Source organism: Grampus griseus (genome assembly GCF_964374135.1).
Source record: "Grampus griseus genome assembly, chromosome: 1".
In the NCBI taxonomy this organism is placed as follows: domain Eukaryota; kingdom Metazoa; phylum Chordata; class Mammalia; order Artiodactyla; family Delphinidae; genus Grampus; species Grampus griseus.
The window spans coordinates 15958151-15972861 of record NC_139017.1 but is presented as its reverse complement, the minus strand read 5'-3'; the positions used below and the strand labels follow the sequence as shown (position 1 = coordinate 15972861).

Here is a 14711-nt window from a genome sequence, read left to right as displayed (position 1 = left end):
AAGTTAACGTATTTCCAGTTTTCGCCTCCAGTAAGAAAGGGCTTATTTAGGAAGATATCTTTAGGATAAAATGTTTCCGGGCAATGGTCTTCAGTAACTGCCAAGGCAAAGGAAATAAATGAGCTATTGATCATGTGATGGTCTCTTATGATGACTATTTCTGTGAAGCTTGTTGATGCCAGTTTTACCTGAGAGGTGTAAGTGAAGCAGCTTGACTAGCTGTACTAGTACTGGCTCATTTACAGGAGTTTTGGTTGAGATTGACTTGCAGGACTCTGGTGAGTTGAAACTAAAGGGGAAAAAGTGATTTGAACTCTGAATGTCACTTAAATGTATTTTTTCTGTGTTTTTATAGGGGTTTTTTTGAAAAGCCTTTTAAAGTAGTTTTTTCGTTGATTCATGTTTGAATCACATCATGGAATAAATTAGATTCTTCTAGTTAAAATACTTTTTATTTTCTCTTAAGAAAATCAATATAAAATCAGATAAGGCTGGCACAATTTTAATAATGTTATAAAGAAATTTTGCTTTCATTTTTAGTAATAGTATTGGTTATATTTGGTTAAACTGCATTAGTCACAGCAGTATAATGAATTAATTTAAATGAAATTAATGAATAGTATCAAATTTCAGTAGATTAAATCTGATGTGCTAAGCTTTTTCTAATGTTAGGACCATTACATTTTCTCTTCTAAAGTAAAGCACTAAAGTTTAACTTCCAAAATAACCTGCAATTTTAGTTGGAGATTATATTCATGCATTGAGTTAATTAATTTCATATTACTATTTAGAACCAGTCATTCACCCATTGATAAGAAAACTATTTCTTCAAAAAGTAACTTCCTCCAGAACCAGGTGATACTGAGTCTTCCTTTAGACAAAGGATCTTTATTGTAGTACATGTTAAACTGGCTTCCAGTGAATTTTTTTAAAGGTACAGTATTGTTTTCAGAGATAATTATTCTCAGACTACGTTTCCTCCAAAGAAGTAGTGTTAAAGGAAAAAAACAAAATATTCACTGCAATAAATGGAAAACAAAAAAGGCTATTATTAACATTTAGGTATTGAAATAAGATCCATTTGGCTTATCAATGTAGTTGGAATTGTAGCCCTTGTATTGGCTTAATGCTAATTCCTATGTGATGCATATTTCTCTTCATCAAATTCAGTGTTCTGAAACCCGAGTAACTTTTTAAAGGCAAAAAAAAATTTTTAGCGGCCCTCCAGAGTTCATTTAAAATATATATATTTGAATCACCATGTTTTTGAAAAATGTTTGTGTATATAGACTTTTTGTTTATTCATTCAGAATGTCTAAGGAGATAGATCTGGAAAATACAAACCCACATTAACTGAAAGACAATGTCTTATTACTTAATTGCTTACAGTGTGCATTTTACTGAGGACTACATCACTGGTTCTTTTCGGCTCACTTTCACCACCCAGCTGCCCAGTGCCTTGTGTTGATTCAGGTCTCCCATCCCTTTTTTCTGTTCAGAAGAATACAATGCTTAACTGTGAGTCATCAGCTTCACATAGATGCGTATTAAATCTGTCTCAACAATAAATAGTATCCTCTGCTGCTAAATCAATCATAAATAAAAATGCAAACCAGATACTGGACTTGTGTAGCTGTTCTTGGCTGTAGTTGGGTGAGCATTCAGGCTCGGGAACCAGATTGCCACAGTTTGAATCCTGATTCTACCACTTCCTACATGTGTCACTTTGGGCAAGCCTACCTTAACTCTCTGTTTCTGTGTATTTCTGCTACCACCTTATAGGGTTATTATGTGAAAATGAAATGAGGTAATGCATATGAAACACTTAGAAATGAGCCTGGCACATAATAAATACTCAAGTGTTGGAAGCCTTATGTGTGTTTCGTATTGTAAGTGTTAAATCCAGTTGAATCACACGTGTGTTTGTTTTCAAGTTATCATTAAAATGAAAAGATCAAGTTGAAAGTCGTTAAAGGGAACTTGTGAACACCTGAAATTATAAACTATAAAGATTGTATGTAGACCAGGGGTCAGCAAACTATGGCTGGCCATCACTTGATTTTGTAAATAAAATTTTATTAGAACATAGCCATATCCATTCATTTCCATATTTCTTATGATTAACTTGGCCTTACCATGGGAAAAGTTGAGTAGTTGTGACAGACACCTAATGGCCTGTGGAGCCTACAATATTTTCTACTTGGTCCTTTATAGAAAATTTGTCTACCCCTGCTATAGACTCTAGAAACTATACAGTCCTTTATAATCGAGAATATTTTGATCCTAGGTGCTTCTAGAACTCAGTTTAAGAAATGATTGTTCATGATCTTCATAAGAACGGTGCATATTTGAATTACCTGTAATGTTTAAAAAATAAAATCATGTGTCTGGGCGCTGTTGGGTTTGGAAAGGACCCATATAATTTACAAAGGTTCCCAAAGAACACTAATGTTTATCCCTGCTGACTAGTGGATGATTTTCTCACATAGTTCAGTTTTTTGTTTTTTGTTTCTGTAAGGCCTAAGAGACTGCTTCAGAGTAATGGTAAGAAAAATGATGGGCCATTTTAGATCAGTGGGCCTCCAGGTTGAATACGAACAGAGTTTCTGCTGCACTCGGTCGCGAGATTAGTGTGGTCTCAATATATGCCTAGCGTTTGGTTAAATTTTCTTTTCACATCTATTACAAACCTTGAACGTAGCTGCCTATCTGTCTGTCTGCCTCGCATGTCATGGCAGTGACTGGGTAGAGCATGTGGTGAGAAAAAGGTGGTATGTTTCCTTGTTTCCTTAGAAATGTGTGTGTGTGTGTGTGTGTGTGTGTGTGTGTGTGTGTGTGTGTGTGTGTGTGTGTGTGTGTGTGTGTGTGTGTGTGTGTGTGTGTGTGTGTGTGTGTGTGTGTGTGTGTGTGGTGGAGGGGGACTGAGAAAGTTCTCTTTACTCTGTACACCTGCTCTGAAAACTGGCTTTAGGAAAAGGACAGGAGTAGACTAAGGTATGGTGATTTAAGCAGAAATAACTTTTCCATAATTAGACAGTAAAAATATAAAATCACTGGGTTCTTTCATTGCTGATATTATGCTTACTCTATCTTGAAGTAATTCCTGTGTTTAATAAAACACTTATACAAGAAAAAACTTAAAAGTGAGTCAGAATATTTGGAACTGTAATGTCTTAGATAGGAAAATTAAGCAGCTTTTACACAGTTCTTTATAATAACTATTCATTCTAGTCAGATTTAGAATGAATTGTCTGCTGCAATAAACCAGGTTAATATGGTTGACTCTGACTATTTAAATTTTTTTTTCTTTCTTTAAAAAAATGTAGGCATTTCAGTCGAACCATGGAAGAACTGGTTCATGATCTTGTCTCAGCCCTGGAGGAGAGCTCGGAGCAAGCTCGAGGTGGATTTGCCGAAACTGGAGACCATTCCCGAAGTATCTCTTGCCCTCTGAAACGCCAGGCCAGGAAACGGAGAGGGAGAAAACGGAGGTCGTATAATGTTCATCACCCGTGGGAGACCGGTCACTGCTTAAGTGAAGGCTCTGATTCTAGTTTAGAAGAACCAAGCAAGGACTATAGAGAGAATCACAATAATAATAAAAAAGATCACAGTGACTCTGACGACCAAATGTTAGTGGCAAAGCGCAGGCCATCGTCGAACTTAAATAATAACGTTCGAGGGAAAAGACCTCTCTGGCATGAGTCTGATTTTGCCGTGGACAGCCTTGGGAACAGAACTCTGCGCAGGAGGAGGAAGGTCAAGCGCATGGCAGTGGACTTCCCGCAGGACAGCGCTAACAAGCGGACGGTGACCCAGCCCCTCGAAGGCTGTAGAGATCAGGACATGGACCATGACAACAGAGCTTACCAATGTCACGAGTTTACCAAGAGCAAGGTCAAGAAGAGGAAATTGAAAATAGTTAGACAAGGACCCAAAATCCAAGATGAAGGAGTAGTCTTAGAAAGTGAGGAAACGAGCCAGACCAATAAGGACAAAATGGGATACGAAGAGCAAAAAGTCTCAGATGAACTCATGAGTGAAAGGTGACTTTCCTATTCTCTAAATATAAAAATATGTCTCCACTGTTTGCCGTTGAATGTGTTTCGGATTTTAATTCTATTTTAAAATAATCATAAGTTATAATAATGGTAGTGATATTACCGTTTAACCGTGGTTATATTTACTTATAATTTATGATGTTTAGCACAAAGCAAAATTGCTTGTCTGATCTATGAACAGTCTTTTGATTGTGTTATAATGACTTAATTTTCAGCTACAAAGAGAAAAGGAAATGGATTTTCAATGGGAAAGAATGCTTTTGAATAACAGCGCATTTATAACTGTTAGAATTGCATTTATAATTATTTACTTGTTTAATTATAGAGCTCTAGCCATCGGTGCTTTTTAGTGTCACGGTTCATCAGTTTATTCTGATTCCTGAGAACCAAAGTGGATACCACTTCACCGTGAGCGGCTAGATATTTTAAGAAGTCTGTAGATTGCTAGGAATTCTGATCACTTACGAATTGTAAAACCCAATTTATAGTCTAGAAGCTCCTGATCTTGTCATTAGACAAATGGGAGAAGCAGTAATCCTTTGGCAGTTAGTCTAATCTGTGCATTCTAGAAAAGAGGTATACCACAATGATAGCTGTTATGGACTGTTTTGACACCTTCAAAAGGTAAGTGATCACTTTTCTTTTACACAGAACTAATGTTACCTGCAGGAATGAGAAAACATTGACACTGTTCATCCTTTTAAGCATGTCGTTGAAATCAAATGTACAACTATGGTCAAGAAAAAAATATTCTTTAAAAATGGTCTGGGAAAGAGTATTTGATTTTTAATTGGTAAGATTGGCATCATTTTAACCATGTGGATTGTGAGCTATGGATCTCATAAGCGTATATATATATATATTTTTTTCCCCTTGTAAATGTGGTTACAGCTATGCGTAGGACCTGGTATAAGTTTATAGAATGGACCTTTTATTAGAGGTGGTTTGCTATTTATGTAATTTTCCTAAAGAACTAAAAATTACATAAATGTTTCAGGGAGGTTTTGAGAAGTTTATGGTACCTGCTTTTCTTCCAAGAAAGTTGTCATTTTTATACCGGAATGAGACTTATTTGTATGCAGGTATTGGGCCATTGTGACTGAGGACCATCCAGCTTGACTTGAAAGTAATTATCTTGCTTAGTTGCTGGGAGGGAGGGTGTGTGGCAGCGGAGATAGATCCTCAATTCTGGATTATTCACAGATTACCTGCTTTCTGGATTGATTGTGTAAGCCCCTTCTTTTACTGATGTCTTCCTTTTATTGACAGACTGGACTAGAAATGAGATAAAACTCTCTTCATTTCTATTCATTGTAAAAATATTTGAGTATTAGGTGCCATCAGGCTACCCAGCAGTCAACAGGCTAAGTACAAATATTCAAAAAGGATGTTTTCACTCTTGAATAAATTAAATTTATTTCCTCTTATTTTAAACTTACCTATACAGCTATTCTTTGTGGTCACTTAAGAGTTAGGTGCATATTCCCTCTGTGGGAAGATTGCTAAATATTTAAAGTATCTTCCCAACAAGAATAAGCATTTTTTGAGACCACTTCCAAAGCTTTCCTACTATAAAAAGCTATATATTGCCTTGGAACTGATTTATAGGTAAGAACGGAACTACTTCACTCTGTGTGTGTGATTTAACACACATTTGAATAACTGCTGTTTACTGTTCACCACTCATGGTCCCAAGACAAATAAGACAGCCCCTGTTCTCTTCAGCCTCATAACCTGGAATAGCCAAACAAGCAAACGATGAAAAAGAAATGTGCTGAGTGGAAGGTACTGGTGAGGGAAAACTTCCTAAAGAACTGTGACTGAAAGCTTTGTTCAGATACTGAGGAGTTAAGGCGGATCATCCCAGGTAGAGGGAATAATTTATGCAGAGACATGGTTGTGAAGCAAGTGCTATGTATGTGGGAAAGTATAGGTAATGTAACTGTGTTACATAAAGTGGGAGCGGAGGCTACAGCAATAATTGTGTTTTGAAGGCCTGTGTGCAATGGTAGTTTGGATTTCATCATATAAGTAATGGGAAGTCAGTGAAGAATTTTTAGTCAATTAGATTTATGTTTTATCAAGATACCTGACCTTGACAACAGTGGCTCGTCTAGTTTTGGCTGACCTCCAGTCCATCCTTAAGAGGGAGGTGAATTACGGCAGCAGTAGTAGAGGACAAAAAAAATATAGGAGCAGTTTTAAGAGTTGGAATAAGTGGAAGGTTGGCTGCCTATATTTTGGGGAGGATGAATGAGAAAGAGGACTCTCAGATGATGCACAGGTATCAAGAATAGAAAATATAGGAAATGAACAGATCGGGGCAGGGGATTGGGATTGGTATCCATGCATTAATTCAACAAGCATTCATGGAATATATTCTCCTCTAAATACTGTGCTATAAAAGTGATACTAAAAAAAAGTGAGAAGAGGTGTCCTTGAAGATAAGCCATAATGACCCTCAGCTCCTGAAAATGGAAAATCTTGCTTCTGTTTAAGTTCTTGTTCTGATTTATTGTACCCACTAACAACTACATGATATACTTGGAGCAACTAGCTAGATGTCAAGTAGATGAAATGTAAATAAGGAAGCATGTTGTTTAAAACATGTGTAAAAACATCTCAAAGTAGGCTAAGGATCGTTAAGGGCTAAGAGCTGATCTTAGAGAGGGAATTCTGATTTTCTTGTATCTTTAAGAAGAACAGCAGGCAGAGAAGAGAGAGGAGATAGGGATACCTCTTGGAGAAAGGACATAAACAAAAGGACCAGAGATGGGGATGGGAAGAATTTAAGTGGGAGCCCATCCATGGAAAGCCTTGATAAATAAATTTAAGCCTATATATCTGAGGAAGTAATTTAAGAATTTTTTTTGAATTTAATTTTTTTATACAGCAGGTTCTTATTAGTTATCTATTTTATACATAAGAATTTTAATAGACTTTTTTTTTACACACAGACATATATGCACCTGTGTGTTTTATAAACTTTCTTTTAGAATAGTTCTAGATTTACAGAAAGCTTGCAAAGATAGCACAGTTTCTGTATACCCTGTTCCCATACATCCTACACCCAGCTTCTCCTATTAGTAATATCATCCGTTTACTATGGTACATTTATCAGAACTAATGGGCCAGTGTTGACACATTAACGGAAGTCAATACTTTATTAGAATTTCTTTTGTTTTTATTTACTGTCCTTTTTGTGGTCCAGGATCCCATCCAGGATACCATAATATTTTTAGTCAACCAGTTATGTTTTGAAAAGATGAAGCTGGCTATGTGTAGAATAGATTAAAGGGGGTAAATCTGAACTCAGAGAGATTGGAAGACCATTGAAAAAAATAAATAAATAAAGGCACATAGATTCACAGCCCTTTATCTGCGAATCTGAATCCTGAAAGCTGTGAAAGACTAATTAATTTGTGGCCAGACCTAACTTGACCTGTATTTAACATGGATATTCCTTCATTTAATTGAAAAAATATATTAATATGTTTGATTATGAAGTGCTACCCCAGACTCCTCTTAGGCGTTTTAGAAGGTACCTTTCTAAAGTGTAAAAATGTATGAATTTTAAATAATTTTGCCTCGAGGGTTTCAGAAAAAGAATTTAACCCAAGGTATGTATGTTAAGGCCCTTTATTAGAGTTGTGTTGATGAGGGCGGACGAGAAAGCACTACTCAGTCACAGAGAAAAAAAAAAAATCCATAGTAGTTTGGTCAGCCAAATAGCAGAAAGATTCTGAATTGTTTTTAATACTCCACTGTGTTTTAAAAACAACACTATGTATAGAAGAGCATACCTGTTTGTAAATAAGAAAATATGTATTGATATGACGCTTTTAAAGAGTATTGTTTTCTTTCCTTAACATATGTGCAGGATAGTTTCATACATTCACTTAGTTTGAAGAAAGTTAAAGAAAAAGGCACTAATTCAGTTTCTTGGGAGAATGTGCCACTTAAATTTTTATACTTTTTGTTTATATTTATTTTTTAAAAATCAAACAAAATCTGAAATGATATTTTGTATTCAGAAAAAGTATGTGGATTTAGAATTTCATCTAGAATTTTAATGCTGAACTCCCAATTGAAATATTTTAAAACAGATTAGGATGCTTTTTTTTTTTTTAAAACTAAAATTACAAAATTCTCCCTGTTGATGGAAAAGTATTATAATTTAAAAATCACCTGGGGCGATTTCCTGATTGGTTAGAATTAAGAATTACAGTAAAAAGAGAGTATATGAGAATTTTTAAGAACATCACTCAATATTGTTTAAAAACTAAACCCCTTATTATCTGACTTTGTCCTTATGGTTTTTTTAACTAACTAGACTCTCATATAAGCATCGCTTCTGATAAAACTAAGTGACAGTTTAATTCATGTCAGTTGAATATTTACTATTTATTTTCATTTATGTGTTAAGTTTGACTCTGTATCATACTCTCCAACTTCTGTGGAAATAATAAGAACCTGTTATTTTTGTATACTTCCTCCTTAATAATTGGCAATATTCATTTTCTGCTCAGAGAGACCTTAGCTTTGATTTAATGGATTGTTACCATTGTAAACTTTTTTCCTCCTTGCCAAATAATAGAGTTGTTGGGAATTCTTAAGTAATGTCTCTTCTGGAATATTTGCAAATATGGTTATGAAAAGTAATTCTATCCCAGGCCCTTGTATTTATTTCATGTGCTGAAGAAAGGCTGAGCCTGCCTTTGATTGGGACTTTCCCCATTTTATTGCGCAGTGGTGTTCAGGGCTCAAGCTGAATTGCCTGGAATAAGAAAGGAGCAGTAAGCATTTGATGAAAGCAGATAATAAAGTGCATCAATTGTGTCAGCACCTCGTTGCAGTCACATCTGGCTTGCTGTAAGAGTCCCATTAGATTCCTGTGGTTTTATGTGCCAAAAATAATATGCTCTGTAGTTAATGGAACCGAGATATTTGCAGTTTGATTAAAAAAAATCATCGTATTTTCTTTCAGATCTTTGTCAGGCTTAAGTTCCATCTCTGAGCTGCCATGTCTCTTTAAAATTTGACAACTGAGAGATCAATTGTTCTTTTGATCTGTTTTTTCTTTTCTTTTCCCTTATTTTAGTGAATCCAGCAGTCTCAGCAGCACTGATGCTGGTTTGTTTACCAATGATGAGGGAAGACAAGGTACTGAGATGCCATTTTTTTATCTCTTTGTGAAAAATGCCTTCATTTTTAAGTTGTGCTTATTACTAGTTGTTTCATAAATTGATGACTGCAATCCATTTGCCTTAGTGCAATCCACACACTGCTTAGTGGGCTGGGGTTTAGTTATCTCCAAAAGCTAGTCTGTGGAGCTAATAATGTTAAGGAAGGATTATCTTCCTTGAGAAAGCTTTACATACCTCAAGTCTTTTCAATTTTGTCTCTTTTAGCAAGTTCACAAGACCCTGGTTCTCATTCTCCACCTGGTTCCAAATGTATTTAATTCTGTTTAAGCATTAATAAAGGTGGATTTGCAAGTCATTTGTCATTTTTATTCAGCTGTGACATTTATTCATCCTATCCAGTTTGTAAGTAATTAGACCATTTTCCTGAATTCAATATTGTACACTGTTAAACAGTAATGTCTTTCAACTTACATCTTTCCCATCTTTGAAATTTCCTGAAGCTTTTCACACTTTAACGTGGCATTATTTTGAAACTACCTGTCCCAGTAGAAAATATGAAAACCTTACTAAGGGGGCAGGATACATACATACGAATACTTATCATAAGTGTTTTCTTCCTTTCTTGAGATCTTTAGAGGAAAGCAGTAATTTCTAAGGGAAAAAAAAACCCACAAAAAATTGTTTTAATTATAAATAGTTTAATGATGTTATGAAAAAAAGGATAAAATAATAGCTGCCCCACATTTTTTTCTTAGTCTTTTCCTCCTCTTGGCAGTACAAATTAAGTAGATTAAATTATTATTCCTTTTTGCTTACTTGTAAACCATCTGTCCCTGATAAATAGATACATAATTGTTTTGAAGACCATAGACTTCACTGAAATATGTTAGAACCTCAGGGCTAAGAGTAAGCTTGACTACCTTGATAATATACCTAAATTCTTGTTAAAACACCTATGTCTACCCAAAGTTATGTTATAAACATTGCCTTTGGTAATGAAATGAAATGAAAACACTTTTAAAAAAAATAACGTTTTGACAAGCCTATCCATCTTTGAGAAGCATTGAATGGCTTAGAATAATCTGCTAGCATTTATTGTGAGCCTATCATGTTTCATATTGCTAAGTGCTTTTTTACATTTAACTTACTTTAAGTTCTTGTTTGATTCTTAATGCAGCCCCATGAGATCTCCCCCTCTTTTTTTTTTCCAGGTGATGAAACCCAGACTAATAAAGTTGAAGTAACTTCCCCAGTGTTACAAAACAGTAGAAATCTAATTGTTCTGTCTGACTTTAGAGCCCAAGTTCTTAATCTGTAGCTATTTGATTTCTGTATTAAGAATAAAGTTGTGTATCACATCAAAAATAAAATAACCCCATTTTTCTATTATAATGTTGTCTAATTGGAATTAAGATCTAGGGTAGTCAGTTTCAGGTGACTCCCTTTCTTTTCTTATGCTTATACCTGACCTGTGAACTTCTACTGTAACTCTCAATGAAAGTACTAATATATTTGTACTTTGAATTCTTGTTTTTTTTAAAAATAATTTTTATTAAATCCTCAATTGAAATAAACAGGTGACTTTGGTTTTCCAAATGGTTTAAATTTTTAACTCCCTCATAATTCTAAATACAGCCATTTCCCATAAAATCATTTTCAATGGAAGTTTAAGGGTTTTTTTAGTTTGTGTTTAAAAACATTTGTAGTAAGAGATTTTGGAAACCAGAAATCTTCTGTAAAGGGAAAAAGTTTACAGCAGTTGTGACGACCCTCTTAGAAGCTAGTTTTTCTAAGAATTGTGAAGAAGACTAATGAATCTCAGATCATATTCAAAATGTTATTTGTCTCTTATTTTTAAAACCATCTGCTTTTCTGTTTTTGCTTTTTTTGAGGTTTTTTTTTTTGTTTTTTTGTCTCCATATACATCTCTTTATTATTCCTTTTTTAAAAAAATACAAAATACTGTTGATTCGGGGGCTTCCCTGGTGGCGCAGTGGTTGAGAGTCCACCTGCCGATGCAGGGGACGCGGGTTTGGGCCCCGGTCCAGGAAAATCCCACATGCCGCGGAGCGGCTGGGCCCGTGGGCCACGGCCGCTGAGCCTGCGCATCTGGAGCCTGTGCTCCACAATGGGAGAGGCCACAACAATGAGAAGCCCACGTACTGCAAAAAAAAAAAAAAAAAAAAAAAAAATACTGTTGCTTCACACCAAGGGCACATTTCAAACTGAATTTTAAATTGATTGTTACTTCATGGTTACACTCAAGGATGGTCCTAGAAGTCAGACTTACTATGAATAGGATTCTGTTTTAAAAATACCTTGCTTGTAGAGGTTCAGTGTAGTTTCTCTGTAAACTCTGTAGTGTTGTCACTTTTCATTTAAAATCAACTTTTTCACAACTATTTCTTAATGAACTTAATCAGATTAATTTCATTTAGTCACATCTGTTCATGATTGTTTCCCCTTTTGCACTCCATAGAAATCATGAAATTAAGCTAATTATATACCATTATCAGCTGCAAAGAACGAGTTCTATAATTTTATACCATTTAATTCCTGGCAGGAGATTTATTTTTCCTTAATATGGAAAGGGTAGTAACTTAACTGGATTTCCCTACTGTTTTTGCCAAAGGATTAACCAGTATATTATTGGTTTTCACATTTTTAAATTGGTTCTGAAACATAACATTTTATGTTATTGTTGATGAAAGTTCTTATTATAGTATTAAAAAAAATTTCTTAAGTGAAACCATGGTGTAGAATAAAAAGTTTTCTTTATAGATTATATAGATGATTGCCAGATAAAATACAGGATCCCCAATTAAATTTGAATTTTAGACAAATAATTATTTTTTAGTACAAGTAGGACCCATTTCGTATTTGGACGTATACTAAAAATTTTGTACAAATACTATATATTTATATTAAAAATGAATCATCTAAAATTCAGATTTAATTACCATCTTGTATTTTTTAAATCTGAATCTGACAACTCGGTTTATTTGGATGATAAAACTGAATCTCTGGGGGATTTCTTGTATTTGCACAGGTGATGATGAGCAGAGCGACTGGTTTTATGAAAAGGAATCAGGGGGAGCTTGTGGCATCACTGGAGTCATTCCCTGGTGGGAAAAGGAAGATCCTACTGATCTGGACAAAAATTTACCAGATCCTGTCTTTGAAAGTATCCTAACTGGTTCTTTCCCCCTTATGTCACATCCGGGAAGAAGAGGTCAGTAGCACTGCCTGACTGGTGGATACAGGGGACATATAGTCAGTCTAGGAATAGTCGTTGAAAGAGGAGGCGCTAAATGGAAATGAAAGACTCTAGACGCAAAATGCTATGAGGAAACATGGTGACCAGCAATTCAGCTCCCACTGAATTCTCATGCTTTCGATTTATTAGGAAGGTTGACTTGCTTTCTTGCTAGGCCCATGGTAAAAACGTTGAAATGATAGAAAGATAAATTGGGAGGAAAGAAAAACCCTGGATAATCCTCTAATGCTTAAACAATTGGTTGTCATGTGCTGGCTGCATTAAAACCCTACTAGACATTGGTTCGGATCTTTTAAGTGTGAATTTTGCCTCTTCCCCACTACTGTTCAATACATTTCCCCCTCCAACTGACTTTGAATTCTGAATTGATAGGATCTTATTCCATGCTCCAATGATCATAGACCCTCCTTCAACTGAGGACTTTGATTTTCCAGGTTTCCAAGCCAGACTCAGTCGCCTTCATGGAATGCCTTCCAAGAATATTAAAAAATCGGGAGGGACCCCAACTTCAATGGTAGGCATGCTTTCTTATTTACTTCTCATGTTTGGAAATGTATCCATTTCTATGGAATAAAAAGCCACATCCTCATCCTTTATTCATATTCTAATGTTATACTTAAAAATAATCCATTTTTTTGTAGGCTACAAACTGGACCAGTGAGATTCCCCTATAAACCAAATCTTCTAATGCTAATAAATTAGTTACGTTTTGAACATCTGGGGAATGACATTCGAGGGAACCTGGCTCCTGTCCTCTTCCCCTGGAGGAATATCACTGAAGTGAGAGCCTCTTTGATGAAAAGATGGGGCTGTTTTTGCTGGAGGACTGGTATTCTTCCTTTAGTCAGAAGTGAACCTGATGGGGGAGGCTTTTAGGGATCTAGGTTGGCCCAGGGTGGATAGAAACTACTGTAAATTTTATATATTTTTCTCTTTTATGATTTTTTTTTAACATTGAAACCATTTATGTATCACTTGCTTTGCCAAAATGCTAACAAAAGCTAGAGAATTAAAAACTTCCAGATCTCACATCAGTATTCCTTAATGTTTATATTGTGACTGGATAAGAACTCATTTTTACATATCTGACTGTTGTAAATTTAAAAACATGATGCATTGACATTTATGGTTCATTTTTAGAGAAATCTTATATAGCCAACATTATTTAAAATATTTGCATTTTACTCAGGGTATTTTAACAAGGGCTAAGATGAGTAATAGGTAAGGTTGATAATCTGCTAGAGTTTGTATTTTGTTCAAGTTTGCTTTCTACTTGGATAATCTGCTCTGTATTGCAAACCCATTGTATTTTATAGTACAGTTTTTATTGTACTTGGAAAAATCTTAGTTTTAAACTAGTCACGGTGATAACTAGTCTGTGCTAGTGGAATCATTTACTCTTACCTTTTAAATTATCTTCTCTGTCTGATACCTGAAACCGTCAAAATGATCATTCTTGCTTAGAGCGTATTAAACTCATGTGAAAGCTGGTATTTCAACAAATACTGTATGACTGAATCATATTGTCATGTTTAAAAGTGAGAGCTGCTTACACATCCTTAGAATGGCAAATGTGTGTGTCACTGTGAGTGTCAAAAATACTTGCATGAGCTCATTTTCACCAAGCAGAAGGGAAAATGTAACATTTCTATTGATGATATAATTTAGATACTACACTACATTCAGCCCAGTTCTTCAAAATGGTTATATTAAAATGATTAATATTTTATTAAGTTCTTATAATCGATGAAAATTGTGATTTAATACATGTATTTTTATATTATTGTATGGATTAATTGTTAATTCAGCATTTAATGGCTAATTTAAATATGATGATTGGAAAAGAAACTTAAAGTTGACATTTTCTTTACCTAAAGTTACAATCTGAAAGATTCCAGCAAATGTATTAAGTAGGAATGTGTGACATCTTTTAGATTGCTTGTCTAAACTGGAGAGATTAAAAATGATAAAGTGCAACTTTGAGTCTCTTTACCTTTGCATATTTAAAGTGATATTTTAGAGGGACAGTAATATGGTATTCGGTCATTGTAAGTAAGCTTTTTTGTGCTATGTCCTTTGGAGTGAAACTTCATGATTTTTTTTCTGAATTTACATAAATGTTTTTATTTTCTTTTGTATAACGACTGTCTTTTAGATCTGAATAAGTCACTTTAAAACCTTGGCCTATGAACTTTGCCTTACCAATCGTGAAGCTAGATGAATGCT

General features: G+C 34.8%; 1 protein-coding gene across 5 annotated transcripts in view; it reads left to right on the top strand.

Moving 5' to 3' along the window:
* GPATCH2 (G-patch domain containing 2) overlaps positions 1–14711 on the top strand; it is a gene marked incomplete at its 5' end in the record, with an annotated part of 166181 nt that overhangs the window by 6479 nt on the left and 144991 nt on the right. For 4 of the 5 annotated variants that reach the window (XM_082657248.1, XM_082657247.1, XM_082657249.1 and 1 more), the window contains 4 exons: positions 3327–4046; positions 9163–9224; positions 12258–12440; positions 12920–12999. In XM_082657248.1, the coding sequence (XP_082513374.1) occupies positions 3327–4046; positions 9163–9224; positions 12258–12440; positions 12920–12999 (1045 nt within the window). Of the gene's footprint in view, positions 1–3326; positions 4047–9162; positions 9225–12257; positions 12441–12919; positions 13000–13126; positions 13231–14711 lie in introns of those variants that run through there. The other variant, XM_082657251.1, reaches the window with a different exon arrangement.